Genomic DNA, 24,994 nt, shown 5'->3' with positions numbered 1-24,994 from the left:
CTTTAAATGTCGTATTAGATAAAGCATGGCACAATAGATCGGGAATAAATTAATTGAATCGCACAATTATTAAACATTGTCTTTATACTAGTATATAGTATGCGATAAAAAGATGTCATATAGTGAGTTTGTGAAATCGTTCCTTTTCTAATCCCCTTCCCCCATATATGGAGGATGTGAATGTTTGCAAAATCTCTGCGTACGCAGCCCTCAGTATTGTTTTCCCTGTTATGGGTATAAAGTAAATAAATTTGATAAAATTTACATGTACTTAGCGAAATCTCAATGTTATAAAGGATTGCAAAAAAGTGTTTTGGAGTACTCTTTTAAATAATGCACAGTATTCTGCAGCAGTAGTACATGCATGTCGTATATGAGCAGGTTCGAAGGTTTGCTTACTGATAATAAAAAAAAAAATCAGGGTGCCAAATTAATGAAAATACCTGAACATGTTTTAAACATCAATGAAACAAAAGAGTGATATACATGTATACAGTCATTGAAACGCTTCCTGGAGAGAGAGAGAGAGAGAAACTATCATACATGTGTATTTTTTTTAAAAATATGTACAAGTTCTAATGTAGCATTATGACATAATTAATGACAATTGTAAATAGTTCTCTTCTTGACAGAAATGTTCGTCAATGTATGGATACTTAAAGTGCGTGTTATACTGGTATGATACGGTTGTTTGGGGCATACATGTAAAAAAAATCTATGTATACTTAGTTCTCAAGTCTTTCACTCCATAGGCGTCGGAAGCAAAATGAAAAAAAGGGGGGGGGGCTAACCTAACAAAAAACGTAGACCCCAATTTTAATGCCTATATTATGAATATATTTGCAAAAAAAGTGGGGACCCCCCCCCCCCCGGTTCCGACGCCTATGCACTCCATGGTTTATTACATAAACGGAATATATTTTTTTCCGCAAAAAAATCATTTCTTATCAGCAGTGATTTGAGACAATTAAAATACTATACAATCTAAGAATGACCAGGACAAATACTTAAAATCCAGCGAAAATTTATATTGATCATGCAAATATTTTATATCGCATGTATACAGTGCATATACACAAAAGGCAAATGCTATAAAATAAAATTCTCACCTCAGCTTCATTGTATTATGGACTATGCATATAATATAAAAATGCTTTTTTACTTGTTTAATAAGATTTTTGCAGAAAAGACGACTGGACTGTCTGACCCCTTTTTGTAAACCCGTTAAACGTCGGCAATGTGTATTGCAGCTGACCGACTTTAGCGTGGGAGAGACGCGATCTCGGCTACGTCCTTTGATGTGGTGAGAATGTGACGTAGTATTTAAAGTTCTCGACAAGCAAAGCTTCAGCACGTCACAAACAGTGTAATCCTTTAGGTCTTATGAAAAAAGCTCTAATTTAAAGTTATCCCCAATTGATCTAGAACAATATCTTTTAAAAGAATGCTTTTCAATATCTGTGATGATAAATACTGTGAAGTAAAAAATTTTTAAAGATGTATGTTTTCTTTATTTAATTAATTATTTAATCTTTAAAAAATGTTGACAAGGGCAATTACTCCTTCTAAGGCATCTTTATTCTTTAATGTTTTTCTAATGTTAAATAGTTCCTTGTTATTCAAATTTGAAAAGTGTCTTCTAGGTAGCAAGTATTTTGAAACTTTTAGCATCAGAATTATGAATTTGAATTAGTTTTTAACCTGATTTTTTTTTCAGTCTGTTTACAAAAAATGTACGATTTTTAATGTTGACATATACTTCTTTTATGTATGCTTTCCATTTTAAATAAAATGGCTACCTATACCTTTCTTGCAATAAGTGGTAAATTTAAACTATATTAAATGAAAATAAATGCAGTTTTTGTACATTGAGCCATTAAAGCTGTGAGGGTGGATAGACCTTTAAAAAATTCTAGGTTTAGTGAATATTCATCAGCTGTTCATGTAGGTTTGATAACATTTTCTACAATGACCAGCCTACTTTGATTGATAGTACTTTCTTAGCAAAATTGTTAAAATTGCAGGCCTTAAAGCACAAAACCGGTAAAGACTTGTTCTATCTTTTGAAACCAAGAACTGCATGTAGTCGTTGAATGATGTTCTTTATTCAAATTGAAGTTATCAATATACTGTAAGTTCTGCCTACTTTTTAAAATACTTGTGCCATAGAAGCAATGTTTAATTTGTATATTAAAGTATATGTATAAAAAGAAGTTCATATCCGCCAATCTTTGTATTGTATGTATGAAAACAAAGAAAGGAGAGTTAAGGCTTCCCGATCGTTTGACATGCGTAAACATCTCCGGCTGACGTAGCTGCGGATATGTATCGTTATGGTTGTATATATTTGTCTTTGACCAATAATTATATAAAACCATAACGCTACAGATCTGCAGGTACGGCTGACGTGACGTTAAAATGATGTAGCGATGCTGTTCCGGGTCGATAATTATATGCATATTTATTATTTCATCAGAACTTATCTAATAATCCTATGAATTAGAAATTTTGTATAACTACTTGTATTTTATTCGCTCTTTATAAATTGTTCAAGATTTTTCCTGAATATCTCCCTCCTTTATGGAGTAAAGGTAAATTTCTCAATAATTTCCGAACAGCCATGTCCTATTTTTATATTTGAGATATTTTGAAGATTGTATTCATTTTTTAAAGAATGCATTAAATACATTATTTCTATAGTAAATAGAGATGGATTCATAAAGTACGGATATGGATTCTTTCGTAACTTTTTGTTCTCACTTCCATATTAATGTTCTTCAGTCCGTCCGTCCTTCTAAAAACCTGAAACATGATCAACTTCTTTTCAAGAAGGACTGTGTTAAACCAAACCAGGTACAATGCATCCTTGGGTAAAGAAGAGTTTAAAACGTTAATATGAAGCTCCAAGCCCCTTATGAAGAGGATTAAATCAGGAAATAATAGGGTGAGGTCATTAAAAAATCTTCTCAAGAACATATTGGACATAAATGCTGAAACTTACATGAAAGCATCCTGGGGTAGTTTCATTCTAAATTGTTCAAGTCATGATCCCTGAGGAATGGGGGACGTTTTACATTGAGATATGTAAAAAAAATTCGTTTAGGAAATCTTCTTTTCAAAGAACCACTGGGCCAGAAAACCTCAGGATGATTGCATTAAAGATTTGCAAAATTTGCGTCAAATAAACTTTCAAAACAGACATTTTTCTTTTAATTGCAGGAATGATCAACATCTAATTAATCTACAATTTTACTGCATTATAGTAAATAAAACTACATTTATGTATCTACGATGTACAAATATGTTTTTCTAAAGCGGGTCTCATCTCAAATTCTTCAATCTACGTACGATAATGAGGACGCACACTTTTTTTACTGACTTTATACATAGTAAGCGCATATTTGTCTATTGTTCTCCTTTTAACAGTAGTTGTATATTTGCTTTTGTGATGTCGTGTTAAAAAAGATTATTAGACAAACATGAGCTTATTATTTAAAAGAGAAAAAAATCTGCTTCTTCTTATACTCTCTCTCTCTGTTGAAACCAAGAGCTGTGACATGTTGAAAATTATAATACACCACGTGATATCTTTCGTTAGGAAGTTTTGTGAATACAAAATTTCGTCACGTGACTTATTGGAAGCATGTCTTGTGCTAAATAGGATACTGTGCTCGAAAACGTTAAATAATTGGTCATCGATTTAAAATAATGTTTACTTACATTGAAGGGCTCATACGTTTAAAACCTTTGTAAATAATGTACTTAATTGAACCATATAGAATAAATAGAAACACGGAAAATAAAGATCTCGTATTTTTAATATATGTCATTGATATTTATCCAGTCTAATGTTAGATTCGTTCTTTCGACATGTTACATGTAGTTCCGCCTCTCATGCATACATATTGTTCAACCATGGGCATGTAATTGTAAATGATGTGTATTTGGAAAACCGTAAGGTAAAAACGTGAAATTAGTTTTGGTTATTACATTACAGTCTAAAATCATTTTTAACATTTAAATTGGGTGTCCAATTGACAGAGCTCTGTAGCACATATATAAAAGTGAACTTAGGTCAAGATTTTAAAGAAACTGAAGTGACCGAAAAAGACCCAAAACAAAATATTGAGCGCAGACTGGAACACAATTAATATTTTTACCAGAGATGTATGATGTGTAAAGACTAATTAATTACAACAAATTTTGCATGTTCCAGGCTGCGCTTCATATTTCCCGTAAGGAAAAATGTCAAGAAAAAGCCCATTTTTGTCAGATTTTGGTTGGATTGCAAAATAGCATCATTTCTAATATTTTTTTAGCCTGTAAATGCATATATATGTAAAAAATGTATTGAAAATATTTTCAATGTAATCTCTTCTACGAAATAAAAGTCAATTAGACATAAGTGAAAAAATACCATTCTAAAATATTGATTTCAATGGGGCAAAAAATGACTCTTATCATATATAGTTCTCTCTTAATGTTTGAAAATTAAAACTGTCTCTGGTGTTCAAAAATCTAAACTTTATGCTAGCATGTACAATTACAATGTTCATTGTACCTATCTAGTTATCCAGTTTTTTTTTCTAATACATGTAATAGCATATGCCATCACGAAAAGTATATTCGATACCAGCCCTAATTCATAAGACGTGATACATGTACATAAGGCAAAACATACCATCGCAGCAATGTCCATTTATCCAGATATGGTTCGACTTGCAATCACAGGTACTTATTTCACCCTTTGGTATACATTTAGCATTCGTTTCACAATCATCATCAGATTTGCAGAAAAAACCATAATCTAAAGCACATGTATGATTGTATTATTATCTGCTTTTAATTAAGCCATTTCTGCGGCACAATGAAAGAGTTTGTGTTTTTAAATTGTCAATTATCAATGCCATCAAAGAATGACCATGATTCTTAAAAGTCGTGAAATCGAATAATTTAGAAATTAAAAACAATAATATATAATCGAGATTTAACTTTTTGCAATTGTAGTTCAAAACATTTTTGGACTTAATAAGAACACATTCACATGTACATGTAAATCTACAGTTTAGCTTAATATTATTTGCTTAATTTGCTTTGGAGCTTAAATCGTATAAAAACATTTTTTTTAATACATTTTCTTAAGAATACTTATTTTGCCTTCAGGCGACATAACCCTTAACAACATTAAACAATGTTTTTATCTGTAAAATCTTACCAGCACTCCTATCATTACATTCCACGGACAGAGTTCGTTCCCATGGGCTAGACCAATTACTGATTGTCCGCGAACAGAAACCAGTCAAGGTAATCTGAAGTTCATGGATCCCATGTCTCAAAACAAGATTTGATACTTGATAACGACTCCATTCCCAAATGCCCCAATTAAAGGATACATTACATGGATGTAGGCAGTTGCCTAGATAAAACATCTGACAATTAAACAAAAATTAAAACTGCATTTCAAGATAATTATTATACACTCAAATTTCTATTCAATAAAGGTTCACAGACATGGATTATTTTATTATACCAAATGATATAAAGATGAAAATGAATTTGTCCATATATTGTCTACAACTTGCCTTCTTGTAGATTTTGGCGTGCCTCGTCTAACGAAAAATTGCAACCAAGTCCCGTCACAATAAATTTGATGGGAACGTCCATGCAAATTCTCCTACAAAGGATTTCTATTCTGAGAGCGACATTAACCGATTGATAAGAAATTAAAACATGCGTAAAATACGTGCATATTTTAACACAAACGCCCTCAAATATTTTTGAGTCACTTACTTTATTTACAAACAGTATATTATCGCAAATTGTAGATATTTAAACAAGATATTTAGATAAAAAGCAAAATTATATATGCAATAAAATAAGGATCATCTATTGTAGAATGGATGCAAACTTTAAAAAAAAAATGAATTATAAATGAACGAACCTACCCTGACGCTAACACAAAGAAAAATCCTTATAATTGATTTATAGTTAATGATAATAATAGCAAAAACTTTTTAATAAAAAGAAAATATAACAAAAAATTTACTAAGCACAATAGTCATGAAATAAAACTGTGTTATTTTATAAACATTTATTCTTTATTTACAAAACTATCAAAATTGTTGTCGCAAAAATACAGATAGAAATTTTACAAACCTCTGAAAGCGATCTGATTGAACGCAATGCAGGATGTAAAGGACAAGGCAAACTTGAAACATAAAATAAATGTAAAAAGTCAAATTGAATACAAAATTATGTATACATTACTTAAATGTATAAACAGCTGATCTTTTTTTTCCAGGGTCACGTAACTAGTATATACATAAAATGTCTACCAATGAGTAAAATTATGAACGAATATTTAGCTATTTATTATACTTAAGATAATCGATAGATTGATATATCACGAGAGAGAGAGAGAGAGAGAGAGAGAGAGAGAGAGAGACTCACGCCATTTGAAAATATCCATGTTTAATTTTTTTTTTTTGACAATTTTTTATAAGTTATTTGTACTTCCTTATTTTAAATTTTTCCTCCTTGAACTAAATCTTCCAACAGTGCACGAATCTCTAATTATACTGTATCTACCAGGCGGGAATAAAAGCAAACAAAGAAGATTTTTTTTATACTGTACCATTCTTTCCGGCTACATGTACCTTATCTCGCTCATTATTTCTTCTTCCCTGTTCCTGTGCGTTTATCGACAGCGTTTATTGCCAAGTATCTATATACGAGGGTTGATCTAAAAGTACGTAATGTCACTGTGTCCATATATTTTGTATCTGGTGTCATGATATGAAATACCATACACCAAAATATACCCTTATATAAATCTTATCAACATCGAAACTTTTTGTTTAATGATATTAAGTTAAATCAGGGACCTATATATACTAATATATATAGTTTATAGGTCCCTGGTTAAATTAACTTTATAGATGTTTATAGTGGGTGTCGTCGCGTCAATATTAACATCATGTATTAAATAATATTTTTCAGGATGAGGGCAAACACATTTAAAACATGGAAAGCGTGTCTTATCGCCCAAAAAATGTAAAAGACAAAAGTGACTTACACGTTTTTCTATCGGGTTAAGATCAAATGACGCCATTGTTAATTTTCATTTAAAAAAATTGTGTTTGACTCTGAATCAAAATGGGGGGGAGGGGGGGGGGCGCCGTAAGGAGCTGTAATGCATTTTCCTAGCGCGCTTCACGAAATAATATTATGTCTACGTGACAAGTCTGTGTGATTCACATACCAATAACTCACACAAAACTTAAAAACATTCCTTAAATAAATTTGCACCTAGTAAATATAACTACTTTTCCTCGTAAATTGTTCATCGTGATTGTTTGTATTGTATACAGAATTGTAATCATTCTGTTTACTGGCTAAAATAGTGAGTAGTAGGGTGAGTTCACCATGCATCGGACACATACCTTGCTTCGGACAACTTTAGGCATTAAACTCTCTTTCATCCCAAGAGTTCTGTGTATTTATTTGTTTCTGTCATAAAGATGAAGATTGAAATTTTTTAATAATACCGATTGTGTTTATCATGTTGGGATAAAAATACCCCACAAATGGCCTTGAAGTTACGTCATATTTTACATCATCAAAGGGGAATAACCCGAAATTTATGATTTTGCAATTTTTAGAGTTATCGTTCTTTTAAATTCAACTTCCACGGAACGAGTCGGACTTTGGTGAATTTTGTCAGGGATTGGTAATTTTACATAAATTATAATTAAATTTCACTTCAATATTTGTTTAATTCTTATTAGAGCTGGTTTTTACTAGTATGCTATTTTCACCGTACATCGGACACAAATTAACCATGCATCGGACACTTTTCGATGCAAAGGTAAGCACTACCATTTTCATACAGAACCCAGCTGACAGCTGTTTTTTGCGGAAAAAGAAAATAAAAACTCTATATTTTCAGTCAAAATACAAGTTATCGATATATGATGTCTGGAATTTTACTCAATTTATTTCTACAAACCAGAGCATGATAAACCATGACAAAAAAGGCGCGAATTACGACATTATAAGCATTTTAAAGCATTTCTAAGGCAGAGTGAGGTCTCGAGAATCGTTCTACATTTGTGCAATAATATCGTCGATTAAATTAAAGTTGAGGGTTATTTCTGAGATAAAAGATGAAAATATATCCATATCAAGGATTTTAAAGCACTGTGATAAAGGTTTGATATTTTTCCGGTCTCCATACCGTCTGTCCGATGCATGGTGAACAATGTCCGATCCATGGTGAATTTTCAGTTTTTTCTAAAAACTCGATTTTTGGCGATATTTTCTCAGTAAACAGCATATAATTGTGTCCTAAATTGTTATTTTAATCACAAACTAAATGTTAAACTCCATTTTGATAATTTTCCGTCGGTAGCGATATCGCTAGAACTTGTTGAAGTACAAGGGTATCCGATGCATGGTGAATTCACCCTATATGTTCACCACCTAGGTGACCTAGGATGTTTATAACACGGATTTTTCTTTAATTACTTCTGTTGTTATGATAATTTTTTGACGACAATTCCGAGGACATTTTACCTATTACCTGTCTCACCATGCTTCTTCATATAAAAAGTGAATAATGTCATACAATAATCGCTGTTTTGAGGACAATATGAAAATTAAGCTACCCAAAGAGCAGTATTCCCCGAGCATTAAGCCACTGAACATTCAGTTGTTGGAAATTCTTGATCTATTTTCAGTCCAGTGTAGAAAATAAATAAATGTTTCTGTTCTTGTGGAAGGTCTAGTGCAACATAACTTAGTAGGATTTTTAAAATGATTGACCACGACCAATTTAAGGGCTAGTAATTGTTACATTATATAAATTTAAATATATTATATCCAAATATAAACATTAATTTTTGATAATCAGTGTAATCGTAGTTCTCTACACATACGAAGTAAAGCAGGAGAGGGAACCAGATTGACCTGATTGATTACATTCAGCTGCGGTATCAGATTAATTCTGATTCTGACAAAATCGGACCGTGGCATTAGGATTGAAAAACTCACTGTCAGTTTCTTATCATTTATATTGATAGTTTTAAAATATTTTTTTCATCAGAATATAAACGCGATAAAAGTACATGTAAGAAATTCATTCTACTCTGTAAATGAGTCCGGCTTTCTGTACTTCTGAGTACTTTGATTGAAGTGGACTATTGGTGTTTAATCGACATTTTTTTGGAAAATGGCTGATGTCACATCGACAAAGGTATATAGTGGGGTGTTAAAGGGTTGATAAATCCTTTGAATTTTGAAGGGCATTTCTCCTTTCAAAACATTGTTTTCTTTTAAACATTCTGAGTTGCTAAGATTTCGGCTTAGCCAGGAGTTGAGACAATCTGAGGACATGTGTGATGGATTTTTCACATTTTACATCTGTAGGTCAATAAAGGAATAAACCGTATAGTATAATTTTTTTCCGGCAAAGTCTTTCATTAAATTTTGTCAAATAGAATTAAATAAAGATTTCTTTTTATTTTGATACTCAGATATTGCTTGACGATGTTGAAAAATCATGTAGGAAAAAATCTGCCTGATCTGGTAATTGAGGTATTTAAAGAATCCTTGCAAATAAAGATACATGTGCATTGCTTAGTACTGTAAATGTTATACCAAGTCCTTATCTTACAAAAATATTAACTGCTAAAAAAAAAGTCACTTTAAATACCGTGCTACAGTTTAACTTAGAAGCGGTGTAACTAAAATGTTGATCCTCAAAATCCAGAATAAACTTTGAGACACAAATTTCAAAAATTCTAAAATTACTACTTTCTACACTTTATAAAGCAATTCATCACGATTGATTAAAATCTACATTTATTGATACCGTACAACGGGTATTTTTTACGAGCTGCTAATTTTTTAAAATTTTTTAACGAGTTTTATAAATCCATCAAATCAAATTTAAACACCTAAAATTTCACAGAAGATAAAAAAAAAGTCTTGTGTGAATTCTCAACATTGTATGTATGAGAGTCATGCCAGTCAACCTTGTACCTAGAGGCTATAAATTTGTACTGTTGGTTTTTTTAAGCACTTTTAGGTTGATAAATTATTGAGAACAAACAAGTGCATGTAAATCTTCATTAACTTGCATAAGTTAAACAAACAGTGTCAATTATATGATTACTCTAGATTATTACACATCTTAGTATTTTTACGAGACGCATAATTTCTGATAATCATTTTATTTTTACAGATCTTCCAGTTATGCTTTTTTTTTTACTTTGTTATGTTTTATGTGCTTCAAATTATAATCTTCAAATTTTTAATACATTGTAAATCTGTCAATTAAATAATTATGAAATGAGTTGTACCTCTTTGTTTCCTGTAAAATCAAGACGAGCAAGTGGTGCGCAACTAAAATGACACCTGGCAATGTGTATTAAAAAACAGGAATATTAAATAAAGGAAATAAGCTAAATAAAGGTAAAGTGCAAATATATAATAATTTAATGAATGGTTATAATGGAAACAGTATATATTTTTTTTATTGCAGGTTGTCTAGACGCATTTTTTCTATGTAAACGCAATCAAAGCGCTAACAATGATTAATATCAAATTGTACATGTACCTTCGATGATTTTAATTTTTGCGAACATGCTCAATTCGTAAAAAAATTAAGCCTATAAATTAATATCACCCTTTCTGAACCAGAATGACTAGGGATATTTCCGAGGACATGTTCAGTGCATAAGGCGTACGGTTGTTGAAACCGGGCAACAGGGGGTGCTTACTCTTTCTAGGCACCTGATTCCCCTTCATGAATTAAGGAACTTTGCATAATGTCTACTACTGATTAAAACTTGATTAGGATAAAAAAAAACATTGAAAGTAAAGATACGTTTTCATCTAATATTTATATAAATTTTGAAAAATGTGCCAAAATACTTCTTAGTATCGTTCCATTCTATAAAATTACAGAGGAAAATGATCAGTGACCAAGGAACAATATTCCATTGATAAATGGAAGCCTAAACTAAACAGATAAAGAGATCAATATCTTAATTGCATGAATATAGCTGTAAAAATTGTTTTCATACTTTAAAATTATTAATTATTATTGTTTGTAATTAACAGTATCAAGTTTATTTATTTTGCCGTTCCATTGGTACATTTTTGGCGCCAACTTTTGACGTTGTCTTTTAACTATGACGTGATAACATGGACGTCATTATTAATCTAAATTCTAGTTAAGAGGTAAGAGTCGAAATTTGCATCTATTAAATTGCGATCGTTTACATTAATTTTTTTTAATTAAATTTACAAAATTAAAAATTTACAAAAATTATTAAGCAAAAATATTACATTCAAATTAATTATCCTATTCATAACTCTGCCTACAAAAAATAACTTGCCTTGTCAAGCAAATCGAATAATGGAAAAGTCCCAGACAAACAACAGTACTTCTCATTGTTAACATAGTGTCAAAATATTGTGTCTAATATCTAACTCTAGAAATGTCATAATATTTCATTTTATGTATTGATTCAAGTGGTCCTTGTTCTATTATACAAATATAGCTAAAAATACCGCAACAGGAATTTCACTTTTCCTGAAAACTAAATTGAAAAGAACAGCTGTAATTAATTTTTGAATATTGATAAATAACAGCTTTTTAATTTATGAAAATAATTAAATATGGCTTGTTTTTAAGTCACTGTCATTTAGAATTCAAATATATTTTATTCATATCAATTCTTATCTCTCCAACATACATGCACATTTATAAAACATATTAATTGAACTGAAGGCAAGAGTCCCAATTTAATTCGAATGAATGACATGTCGAAGAGTGTGTCCTAGTTTTTAATTCATTTTTATAAATTTCTTATACAAGTTAAAAATAAGAATGATTATTACCATTACGAAGTATACGTAGGCAGTGTAAAGTTATGTTACAGATTGATAAAAGGAGGATGGATGGAACATATACAAAGTTCAATTTTAGACTAAGAACGGCTTGAAAGGCAAAAGAACCTCAGGGTAAACTTTTGGGTTGAACTTTTTCCAATCATTCTCCGGTTTTCCAATCTTGTAATTAATTTCATCTTAAATGAGATGGGAAGAAAAAAAATTCCGATTTTTATTGATAATTTATGAGTAATTAAAATTCATATAAAGGTACCTGGTACATTCCTGCCCCCTCATCCCGGAAGTGAAATTTAAGAATTCGAAATTATTTTTTCCCACGTCTGCCTCATATATCTGTCATAGTTTGCGATTGGTTTTTTCAGTGTATTCATCCTTCTTATATAGATAAAATTCAACCTTTCCAACAATACCGCCCTGATGTAAATGAGATTTGCTAAGAAAAACAAAGTTAACCTTATCATCAACTAATTTCCAAAGATGTTCTGTTGAGGAAAAATTGGACTTCATGGACACCTCTTGTAGGACTTTTTACAAATTTTTGCAAATTGCACATGAGGTAAAACATTTTATAGAGATATTTATAGGTACTTGAAATTATCAAAAGAGATAATAACTTATGTAAACCTATAATTAAATCATTAAAAATGTTCAATTCTTTATAAATGATATGTACGATGTTGTGTTTTAAGGACAGGTAACTCAGGTGTGAAAAATGACCAAAGAAGTGACGATTTATGAGTTATCGTTTATAGGAATGACATTTAGGCTGCTTAAGCATTGGTATTGTTAAGTACAAAGAAGGGTTCTTTACATTGTTTTGTACACAAAAGTGTTGACGAATTTGTTGTTCTAGGATACAAAATCTCTCTATATATTTAGTATGAAAGAAATTCAACCACACATTTTTTGCCCACATAGTTATGACCTATAAGAGCCCCGAAAGAAGAAAGCGAAAACAGACATTCGACTCAAGAATGAACCATATTTCAACATTTTTAATTGATCTATTGCAATTTTGATAATGCTGTTTATAAAGACAACCTTTTTGTTACTTCAACCCTGAAAGTTATATTGATACTGGAAATTTTTTTTATAAAATATTATGTTAAAAAAACATACATTGCGTCGGAATTGAAAATTCACATGCAAATATCCAGCACTAAACTTTTCTTAAGAGAAAAGGTATAATTCCATTTTTACATAAAATCAAAAGAATGATTCGAATGGGTCCTAAAATGAAATATGTAAAGATGAAAAAAAAATGAACCATTGGTTTTAGATACCTTGGCGATGAAAAAAATATGACAAAGACTTTTAAAGATTCAGTAGATGGAGTCACAATATTTGACCTTTGACCTCTTGATGTGACCTTGATCTTCGTCGTACCTAAAGACTGGAGACACCTTAAACATGTGTCCAAATATCAGTCCTCTACAATTTACGGAACAAAAGCTACACTTCACTGTAACATGCTAGCATATTGCGCTTAGATATCGCAATTACTCTCATAAATGTAAGCTCCAAAGTGACAAAAATATAGAATTCTCTTTTTTCACAAAACATGCCAAAAGATATCACTTTTCTTACAAAGATCATTCATTATTATCAAAATAGTATTCTTATTCTCTTTTTTTTTCTCTCCTGCTTTTTACGAAATGAGTTGAATTGGAAATAATCAACGATTATTTAGTGAACATCGCGTTATGAATAACAAATGCTCTGTTGGCATATTCCATGATGCGTGCTGGCGCATCATGGAATTTATGCCAGCAGAACTATTGCTATTCATTATGCCATGTTCACTAAATAATCGTTGTTTATTACCTATATTTGCATTCTTTGATGTTGTCAAGAATATCAGAGGAAATCCCGGCTTACATAAGGATGTGGCTTGTTGTCTTCAGTAAAGAAAAACACACAGCTATAAAATTAGTATACCTGATCATTGCAACTTTTCTCTTATTAATCACAAATAATTTATCAAGTATTTGCCTATTAAACACATTTATCTGGATACGCCGTCGTAACATTTTCTTAATTTTTGTTTTGATGCAGTTGTGACGTCATCGATCAAAAACATTATCGAAACCTTCTGAAAAAATCAATAATTTAATCTTATGATGAATAAAGGGTGCTTGAATAATGATGATAAGAATGCTAAGCTATAATTTTTTGAAGTTTTTTTCTATTTATTTTTTAGAGCTGAAATCATTCTTGAAATAGACATACTAATTAAAGAAATTTTGCTGTCACCCAAGTGTGAAGAGTCATCGTTCTTTGTACAAATATGCAAAAAAAAAAAAACTTGATAAGAAAAAATAAAAATATGGCAGTTCTCTTCAATTTTTAAAGAAGTTTTATTATACAATTAAATACATTGACCAAAATTAAACTTTTAAAAATTTGAATCAGCATTTTAAAATAGTTCTGAATTTCTTTTTTTTCCAAAATATATTATTAAACACTAAAATTTATTCCTTTTATGAAACATTCCATAAACATACTTCTTAACACGTTCTGAAAGTGTAGTAAAGCCTATACTACACAAGTTTGAAAGAACAATAATTGCACTCATAGTAGGAACTGTTGCATCTAAAGTCCTATGAATGCTGTTGATGACAACATGTTTATAGTGGGAGAGAGCAGTAAATTTATGCAAATATATAGCATTCATTAATATTTTATACTACCTAAAGGTGAATATATCGACTATGAAAGCTTACTGACTTTATAGGAGTATTAATGGTTGTTATATTGCCAATTTAAATCTATTTTGTTAATGTTGTGATGAATAACTGATCTTGATGCGTCGTTGATACAGGTTCATTTTATCTACATGAATGGTAAAACACTTCCAGACCCCTTCTGACGACGGATAAGATGCTGTGTAGTGGAAGAAGTCACATCCTACTGTTAAAACCCTTTTTGTGCCAATTGATCCTCGATGGCAAGAATTTCATTTTTTATAAAAATCTAAGAAACAATGTATATACCTCAAATGTTTCAAGTGGTAAAGTGTGATGTTATTAGAAATCATTGTCATCATTACGCACTTATTTTCGACTTTGTACATGTATCACGATCTTTATGTAACCTCATTAAATTCTCAGTGTAGTACTTCTGAGCATAATGAGATATTGAACCTGACGTTAGAGAGTCTATAAGCTACAGATGATAGTTAATAACATTGTCAAAAAGGTTGATAATATCATGAAACGTTGCGGAGCTTCTAAAAGCTTTCGTTACAAGGTGAAGAATTTGAAAACAACAACAATCTGCATTAAACTTGAGATACTCGTATCATGTTAACTACCGTGCATTGATAAAGTAAAGGTTTCTTTAATCACGGAAATTATTCCTTTTTTCAGTTTGTTTTTTTTTCAAGTGATACCTCTCAATTTCTTTATAAAATGATGTGCATACGTTTATAAGTAGGTATATTTTCTGTAATAGGCATATGGTAATAGGTATGCATACAAGATTCATAATCAATGATACATTATAAAGCCATCAATTATAAAAATTGTCCAACTTTAACTCATTTATATTATTGACACACATATGCAGAATACAAGCATTTATAATTAAAGAAAGTATTTTTGTTTACAGTTTTGTAAACTAAGTTTTCAAAGTTCTACTGATCAATACACCTCTTATATGCTGTACATGGTCATAATCATTCGTGTCTGGCCTGTAAGTTCTCTCATGAAGATGGTTGTATGTATCCGAGTCTCCATGCTCGGTTCCTCCAACATTTGTGTATTCTGGTGTGAATATGACTTGTTCCTTGAAAGACATTATGGCCGTAAGCAATATTTTATTGAAGGAAAAGACAAACTTTACCTTGATTTTTCCATGAAATTTTAATTTAATGTTAAAATATTGTTTTATAAGATGTACTTGTTAGCAGAGAATTTTTGCTCTGAAATGCATATAAAATAGCAAAGTTAAAAAAAAAACGGAAGACTAAGTTTTCTTTTCTTTTGAACTTTTACGTGTAAGACAAGCTTTTTTAGCATAATTACGTGCACAATTCTACAATAATTTTCACATTTCTCTCTATAAATTTCTGTTATACAAATGGGGGACAACGTATGTATTAAGAGAAATTGCAAATGACTAGATTTATTATATATGTATATATCAAAAAAATATAAACAGAAATATTTTACCCTTGAAAATGAGGCTTCTGCTTCCATGTGGGGAGAAAAATTTACATCATTTTCATAGCTCACATTATTTACAATCGGTAACTTTTTGCACCTGAAAAAAATATATTTAATCCTTTTAAAAAAAATCGTGCAGAGAAAATTTGCGAGCATTATCAAAAACAAGTATTAAAGTGTTTACAAATTAAAAAAAAATTCATTATATACCCCAAACAAAACTTTCTTTACAGAAACACATGGAAGAAGTTGGATCTTGATTCTTAAAAAGTCTTGGAAAATTAATGTCAAGTATAAATTAAGTATACACAAATAGTCTGATTAAAAAGAAATAAATGTGCTTTTTGATTCTATGTTATACATGTACATTTGAGATTGCATAATCAATTGATATTAATTTTTATCAATACACTCCAGAATATTTCACTGACATGGAGACGTCGCCATTGCCGGTGAAGGGATGCAAATTTGGGCCTATGCTCGGCACTTACGGCCTTTAAACAGGGAGGGATCTTTATCGTGCCACACCTGCTGTGACACGGGGCCTCGGTTTATACGGTCTCATCCGAAGGACCGCCCCATTTAGTCGCCTTTTACGACAAGCAAAGGGGCTTACGTTGTTGAAAGAGGATCATTAAAATCAAGACAAAAAAAATCATCGTCACTCCTCGTAAACTCTAATTAAAACTTTCTGCTTTCAAAAAAGTAGGTTTTTTTTCGGGATAAAAAATTTCACTGGAAAAGAAATAATTTAATGGTTCAAACTTTCACTGAATTTAAGAAGAATGATATCTTAAATATTCTGAAAAAAATCAACTCTTGAGACTTTTAATATGTATGTTTTTATATATTACTAAAATTAAGGTTTTTTTCAGTTAAAATGTATATATTTTTTTTTGGAATTTTAAATATATTTTTCTTAATTTTTCATAATAATCATGATTGTTAAACTCATTAGCATGAATTTAATAAATATTTGAATACTAGCAAGAGCATTTCACAAAACATAATAATTGAGTTTAATTTGTATTCTGCATGTGAAATCAATACACTACTTAACTGTCTGTTAATTATTTCAAAGAGGTCAATTAGTCATTATGAAAACCTTCTGCTACATCTTATATTTCCTTGCTTTATGATTTCTTCTATTAAATTAAATCGTAGAATTTTAATTGAATATAGTTTAATTTGCATTGTACAACCCAGATTTAATGTAAAAATGGAAAATGATGGGAAATAAAAACAGGAAACAAACTCTGACCTAAAGCTAAGGATCAAACCTACTTAATTTTCTTGGAAAATATACATGTTTAAAATATATTGGAATATGTGTATAACAATATTAAAACGAGACAAATAACTGTTATACCTAGAGGGTCTACCTCAAAAATATAAATCTCTATGAACTCCATAGATTGACACTTCTTAAAATTAATTCCATAGATATATATATCCTTATGCAAACAGAACAGCTGAGGCAACCTAATTATACTTTATTTTTTGAGTAAAATAAACTTCTATCCCGTTTGTGTATTTTAAATTTATATTTAAAAGTAATGTAGGCTACTCCTTTGGATAAATATGTCACGGGTATTTTCAACTTTATAAAAAAAACCTTATAAACAAAGATGCATTTATAAGTAAATGTTCAACCAAGCCTCTTTCGTTACTTCTCACTAAGATACTGACAGTAGTGAAGGAAACACTTCAAGACTACTGTGCAAAAATATATTCAAGAAGTGGTGTGAATCAGATGCGGATACTCAAAAATTCTGAAGAACTTTTGAACTATTTGAAATCACAAGATTTTACCAAAATCAACATCTTAAAAACTTACGACTTCAACTTTATACACAGCCATTCCCCACGATAAATTAAAGTCTAAGCTTTTTGATATCTTGACAGCTGTTTTTTTTTCCAATAAAAATGGAACTCGTACATTTACTTACCTCGTCATTGGTCATTTGCAAAATTATTTTGTTACAACACATTCTGATTGCACTCACAAGTACTCTGAAGTTGACATCAAAGAGATGCATCTGTTTGTTTCTGATTGACAATATCAATGAGGGTTTTTGGAGGCCAGTTATTCCAACAATCTATTAGAATTCAAATGGCCACCAATTACACTTCTTTATTAGCAGATCTATTTTTATATTCATATGAAGCAGTTTGTGCAAAATCTTATGCGTGAGAAAAAGAAAACACGTGCTGTGGCCTTCACCTCGACATTTAGATGCATCTAAGACGTATTATCAATTAATAATCATTCTGGTAATTTCCATTCCTACGTAGATATGACATACCCTGGTGAGCTTGAGATAAAGGATATTACAGAGTACGACTGATCTGTTTCATACCTGAGTATTTTACTTGAAAAGGGCGTAAATGGTAATCTAACAACCAAGTTTTAAGATAAACATGATGACTTTAACTTTTCTATCATCCACTTTCTTTACTTATGCAGTAAAATACCTTCATCACCTGCATACGGAGTGCATATATCTCATTTGATTCGATACTCAAGATTATGCTCTACAACTTTCTTAAACTTTCTGAACAATTTCTTAAACGATGTCAATTATTGACAAGAAAGTTGATGAAATAAAATGTCAGCAGTCTCGTTTTAAGTCATCATTTTGTACATTGTAAGTTCTTTGGTCGAGACAATGACCTTGTCAGCAAATACAATTTATCATAAAGTCGAATGCTAACTGACTTTTTTCATATTAAATGTTAGTCCATTATCTCTATACTGAATTGACGACGGATTTTTTTCGATATTACCTGATCATGATAAGGAGCACAGGGCGGGTGTGACCGGTCAGCAGGGAGTGCTCACTCCTCCATGGCACCTGATCCCACCTCTGAGGTCCGTGCTTTCTACGTTCCTATTTTGAATTGTTTTATGGACTTTGATATTGATTACTGTTCGTTAATATCCATATCCTTTCTACAATGGAATTTTAATGAAAAAAATCAAATTTCACCTTTTATATTTACATTTTCTGTTGCATCTATTGATGATTAATGTTGCACTTAAACATCCAAGTATGCCCAAAGTAAATCCCGCACTTGCTGCAACAATCAGATGTCTTATGTTCGATTTCGTGATTGCTAAGGATAAGAAAAGTATATCAATGAGTATTCATGCATTAATTGCAAACGAACATAAGTGAACTTTATCTCAAAGTAAGGTCATCATATAAATTACTTGTATTCGATTTTGTCTAAAAATAACAATAGCTGATAATTTAATAAACATACAACTAAGTAATTTACTTTCCATGCGTTGTTAATTACTGGTGTTTAGATGTAAGTGTTATAATTAAATTTATATCGCACATTTCATCGATAATAAAATTTTCTAGTATGTACTGAATAATAAATCAATACTCTGATTGTAAATATTGTTTTCGGGGTTCAAAAGGGCAGCTGTAGTTTTGGACCACCTGCCTTGGGACCAGTCAGTCGCTGTAATTTCTGCAAAAACTAATGATTAAATTAATATCAACGTTAACTTTGTAGAATTTACAAGCTGCAATTTATCAATCTTTTCAAAATTAATATTAAATGTATCATTTACAAATTGTAATTTTTCAAAAGTTTACAAGATTTACAACTAAGAGAGAAATACTTTAACTTCAAATGTAAATCAATTCAAGAAAAATTCTGTAATTTCTTTTAAATGAAATATTGCTGTTCGCAAAAAATAAGGCTTAAAATTTGGAACCAAGTCAACGCAATTTGTGTGAGTTTAAATCGAACATATTAATGTACTTTCATAGATAATAAAGTGTATGGCTTTGTCAATATACTTGCAAATCGTAGGTACTTGTATGATACATATTTGAAACTGGTTGGTTCAGTAATGAGATCACTTTAAGATCTGAGAAATAAACGTTTTAAATATGTTGCATGTAGGATTTCATAAATGCTATAAAAGTGCCTTTTAAAGATAATGGAGAAATGATTGTTTAATAGCGGAATTTTGTTTCTTTTAGATTTGTTTTTTAAACTGTTACAGTAATAAGTTTGGTAAATGTAGGGGGAGCACAATAATTGATCTTCTTTAAGCATAACTTCTTTTCCTAAGAAGGTTATTTTGATATTTTTCATCCTTTGAAAATTCTTCCTCTCTTTAATCTTTTACTGTATTTAAAATCTACTATTTTTAATGTATTTTGTGTATAATTTTTCAACGTCATGCATGTACCAAATATGTAAAAGCCTATATTTGAATGTAGCATAGTCAGTGGAATCGGAGGGGAAGGAGACAGAGGGCTTAACTCCAAACATTTTTTGCAAAGATAAAGGCATTGAAAAATGGGAATTACCTTTATTGTGGTTAAGTTCCCCACACCCACCCACAAACCCATCCACTTTCAATTTGCTACCGATGCTTGCGTATAGAAAAAATAAAGAGTTGGTCAAAGATACCTTCTACCCGTCTTCTCTTCATTCTCGATAAAGATAAATAATTTCATATGTTTACAGAAAGATATACAAGATAATGCTCTCTACGTACAGATGAATGTTTATCAAAATGTGTAAAGTGTCTCCGTTGTTACAGAAAAAGACATTGATGTACAATCTTAATTAACTCACTTTAAAAATAATTCAAAGTGCGTTGTTGAGTTGTTGCTAAATTTAACACACTTTGATTTTGTTTGAAAGTGTGCTGATTTTTCCCCAATTTTAATATACTTTGAAATTGTTTTTTTTTTTCAAAGAGCGTGCTCTTTTCAAAGTGCGTCGCGACAAACCGTGTTGCCTACTTTCAAAATAACATATTGCTCATCTTTGTGCATTAATATCTTTGTGCGTGACATGGTCATATTATTTTTTTCAATGACTTACATGGCTGGCATATTCCATCTTTATAAATATAATCCGTCATACAGACACAAACGTGTTCTCTACAGATAGTACTATTGGTTGTTTTATTGCATTGCTCATCATATAAACAGGTGTCATTAACTTTCAATCCACCTAAATAACCATTTGAAATAAGAATTGCGTCTTATAGCATAATAAATTTTTATAACTTGAAAATGTTGTATTTTACAAGTTTATTATCGTTTATTCAAATAAATATATAGCTCAATATTATACGAGAAAAAGTATTCAAGACACTTCAACATGTTTACCGAAAAAAAAAAAATCAAGATACAAAGAAAATGATTTCTTATAAAGGAATTTATAAAGGTTTTTTTAAAAATGAGAATAATTCTTAAAATCAATAAATAAGAAAAAAAGAAAGAGGGAAAACGCTAATTCTTTCAACTTACTTTTCAAGCAATGACCATTAATTTCTGTAAATCCATTTATACACGAACAAATGGAAAATGTTCTGTCACAATGTCTGTTGTAACCAGTTTTTATGCATTGATTATCTTCGTTACATGATTCTCCCAGTTTTAAATCAACTTTTGAAATGAAAAAAAAAGGCCAATTGAAGAATCAAAATATGCATAGTTATTAAAAATTTGTTTCTTATTTCTCATACTTTATGTTATCAGATATTGATTCTTTTTAGAAACCCCATTAGAAATCACTATTGATTAGAGTTTTAATTTGATCATTACAATTTGATGTTAAAAGCAGGAGTTTTGTGATTTTGAGGAATTAAAAGAAACTCCTAAGTCACTTTTTGTGATTCATTCACCTTTGTTTCATAAATTGTCATACAAATAGGCCTTTGCAGAAGACACAAAACTTTTGCACAAAAAAGGAGCTGATGATTAAATATTTTTACATTCTATAAATATGTATTTTAATCACGGTAGAGATTTGTAAACATAAGAGTATACTAAATTTTCAAACTTAATGTATACATGAAATGAAAACAATTTCAAAATTTATATATTTGTTTTTGATTTTAAAGTTGTAATATCATGACTGAAAATTTGATATCTACATTATTTTTTTTCCAAATTATTTTACTTGAAGAAAATACTCCGGTACTAAAAAACTTTTTTAAAAAGTTGAGGGTGAAGAAGAGCATTAAATATTAAACTCCAAAAAACATTCAACAGATTCAAGTACAATAATATAAAATTAATTGTTCTCGAAATATAATTTAAAACAAAGTTAATGTCCTAGATTACACTTACATAATAGAGAAATTTAATATAATAATTTAACGATATAGATTGTACAGGGTGATCCAAAATATCTGATACCATTTCAAGTGATAATAATTCTTTAAAAAATCATGACACTCTTTATTGAAATATTTCAAATTTTTACATATGTTATAACATTTTATACAATACATGCCACACATTTTATACACATTCTTTTAAATAATAATACAGTCCCAAAATAATGCTGCTATTTACAGCACATGCTCTACGTGACGTCCATTTTGTTCAATCACGAGTTCGTCATTTCTTGTGTAACTTTCCGAATTTCCCGGGTAACTGCTGATTTCAGATACTAAAAGGTGTTTGGCTTTAAAGTATGCACCTTTTCCCTTGAAAATCCCCACAGAAAAATATTCTGTGGACTTAAACACAGTCAGTCCTGAACGAAATTACTGAATATTTTTCTGCAACCATCTAAGAATTTTTTCTGATGATGTATCTGGGGTTCCTCCATCTTGTAGGAAATAAATCATAGGCACTGTACAAGGAAAATTTTTTATCTTATACACTAAAGTTCTGTACACACTTCCATAACTGGGCCTGTTTCCTGAATTTTTCATAACACTTCTCACTGATTTTTGTGACGTTTCCGTTATCAGTTCTTTAACAACTGCAACCGATTCAAAAGTTTTCATTGTACTGGGCCTTCAAATGTCTTTCAAATGAGCATCTTCTCTTAAACCAGTCTTTTGAAATTTCTTCATTAACTTATTAACCTGCAGTTTTGTAAGCTTAGTGCCCAATGCATAACTTTTTCTCATGATACGAATCACTGTTTTGGATGAATGTGTCTCAAAATATAATTGGACAATTTCTGGCAGCTCTCTGATTTGACATATCCATGTGAAATAAACAATAACACTTTTATGACGTCATATCGTCATGGCGACGTCAACTTTTTTCCGTTTTTCTATATTTATTAAAATGATAGGATAAGCAATTTAAAATGATGTATAAATAAAATATGTAGAATGATTATTGACGAAGTTACGAAAATTCAAAATGGTATCAGATGTTTTGGATCACCCTGTAGTAATCTGTTTGAACCCTTAAATGATCTTATCCTTAATTTCTACTGAAAACACAAAACGTTTTCTTTAATAGTATTAAAAAGATTGACATTATTATTGTTGGCATTGTTAAAAGTATGTTTCTCATGATAGAAATTTTATTAATTGGAGGATTTATCGAAAAAAGTATATATAAGAGCTTATAATCATAATAAAACAGGACTCAAAATCGCTTAAGAAATGAAGGGCAAGCTTCTTAGAGAGGAATAGAAAAATCAACTTGTTAATATTAGAATTAAATTGCAGCTTTTCGGTTTGTCACTTGAATCGGTTTTGTATATTTTCCAACATTTTATTTCCAATTACCGAAAAATACTTATACGAAATTTACACGCAAAAATCATTATTTGATCTTTCTGCAGTAAAACAAAATTTTATTTTGGGGAGGGGGGTACAAATCAGATTAAATACAATCATGTATCTATGCTGGGGATGCCCCCTTTATATTTACTGTATTCGTTCTTTCTTGTTGAATCCAACTTTTTACTTTTATAATTTTATGCTATGGTTGCAATCTTCCACTAGATATATTCCTTTTTTTTTTGAAAATTCACATTTTCAATTTATAATCCTAAGATTTTGTGAAAAGAAGACAAATTATATAGTTATATATTTCTTTAATAATATTTCCCATAAACACAGATAAAAACTTTACAAAAAAGTTCTTACCATTAATCTGCCAGTTCAAATTGATGAAAAATGTTCCAAATGTACGATCCCGAGCATTAGCACAAGCAATTGGTTTCCAAGTTGTAAATGACTTGACTTTATCCTCGTTTAAGATTTGTAGTTTTGCTGTATGAAAAGAAAATTTTTGAAAATCCTTTCTGGCATCATCGTATTTGAAAGAAACTTCGGAAACTGCGTTCGAGCCACATTTTGCATCGTTTGATTTATCTAAAATGGTAAAAATGACACTTGCTGAATATAATTTTAAATGCATATCTATAAATCATGAAATACATACACTACGATACATTTAAGACCTATTTAACTTAATCAGTGAACAAAAAGACGCCTCATGTCTCAGAGAACAAGGTTAATGAACAATGAACTACCCCCCCCCCCCCATTACACACACACACCCTAAAACAATAAATATACAGTTCAACGCACTTTTTAACCTCACATGTTTTTTCGCACAAATTAAGATAACATTCTTTTTTTCAATAAAATGAACATTACCGACCTTCAATACGAGACGTAGCTCTAAAATGTATTTAATACCTTTTGTTAAAGGTACATATTCTTTAGATTCATCATCTTAAAGTTTTATAGTCAATATTAATGAGACTTAATTTATAAATGATAGGCTGTTACATCTTTTTGGTTTCACATAGGTATTTACAAATTGAAATAACCCATCTTTCTTTGATACTATTAAGTTGAATTTTTAAAATCTTGAATATGAGTATTTTTACGAATTACTTTGCACATTTTCCATACTTGACGTGGTTTTGTCGAAATGTAAGGCAAAGAAATGACAATGCTGCCCAAAGAAATCATGCCAAAAGACAAGTTAAAAAAGTATTGTTCATATTTTGAAGTAGTAAATTGTTACCATTTAAAATAAAATTCGTTTACATTAACGGTCTTAAACTTTAGAATTTTGCAGTCGGAAGTATCTTTTACGATGCTAGATTCAGAAAGTAACCTTAACAAAATACCAGCTTTTTAACATGAGACGCAG

The 24,994-nt window shown here is 30.3% G+C and overlaps 2 protein-coding genes across 5 annotated transcripts in view; both read right to left on the bottom strand.

Annotated features, from left to right (window-relative positions):
• Window positions 1-5,429, bottom strand: part of LOC134266769 (prion-like-(Q/N-rich) domain-bearing protein 25) — a 28,025-nt gene extending 22,596 nt beyond the window's left edge. The window contains exons 1-2 of the mRNA XM_062748994.1: window positions 5,216-5,429; window positions 4,682-4,807 (exon numbers count right to left, since the gene is read on the bottom strand). Of these exons, the coding sequence (XP_062604978.1) occupies window positions 4,682-4,807; window positions 5,216-5,429 (340 nt within the window). The remainder of the gene's footprint in view (window positions 1-4,681; window positions 4,808-5,215) is intronic.
• A 10,019-nt stretch (window positions 5,430-15,448) lies between these two features.
• The window catches only part of LOC134266760 (uncharacterized), a 29,244-nt gene continuing 19,698 nt past the window's right edge, over window positions 15,449-24,994 (bottom strand). The window contains exons 4-10 of one of the 4 annotated variants that reach the window (XM_062748982.1): window positions 23,974-24,201; window positions 21,377-21,514; window positions 20,946-21,077; window positions 19,482-19,577; window positions 19,076-19,202; window positions 16,092-16,182; window positions 15,449-15,705 (exon numbers count right to left, since the gene is read on the bottom strand). In XM_062748982.1, coding sequence (XP_062604966.1) covers window positions 15,538-15,705; window positions 16,092-16,182; window positions 19,076-19,202; window positions 19,482-19,577; window positions 20,946-21,077; window positions 21,377-21,514; window positions 23,974-24,201 — 980 coding nt within the window. In that variant the 3' untranslated portion in view covers window positions 15,449-15,537. The remainder of the gene's footprint in view (window positions 15,706-16,091; window positions 16,183-19,075; window positions 19,203-19,481; window positions 19,578-20,945; window positions 21,078-21,376; window positions 21,515-23,973; window positions 24,202-24,994) is intronic. The other 3 variants (XM_062748983.1, XR_009992034.1, XM_062748984.1) reach the window with 3 other exon arrangements.

Source organism: Saccostrea cucullata, unplaced genomic scaffold (genome assembly GCF_032062105.1).
Source record: "Saccostrea cucullata isolate Sc308-1 unplaced genomic scaffold, CSIRO_AGI_Scuc_v1 ctg2945, whole genome shotgun sequence".
Taxonomy (NCBI): domain Eukaryota; kingdom Metazoa; phylum Mollusca; class Bivalvia; order Ostreida; family Ostreidae; genus Saccostrea; species Saccostrea cuccullata.
The sequence above is the reverse complement of the archived record's forward strand: the minus strand, read 5'-3'. Positions and strand labels throughout refer to the sequence as shown.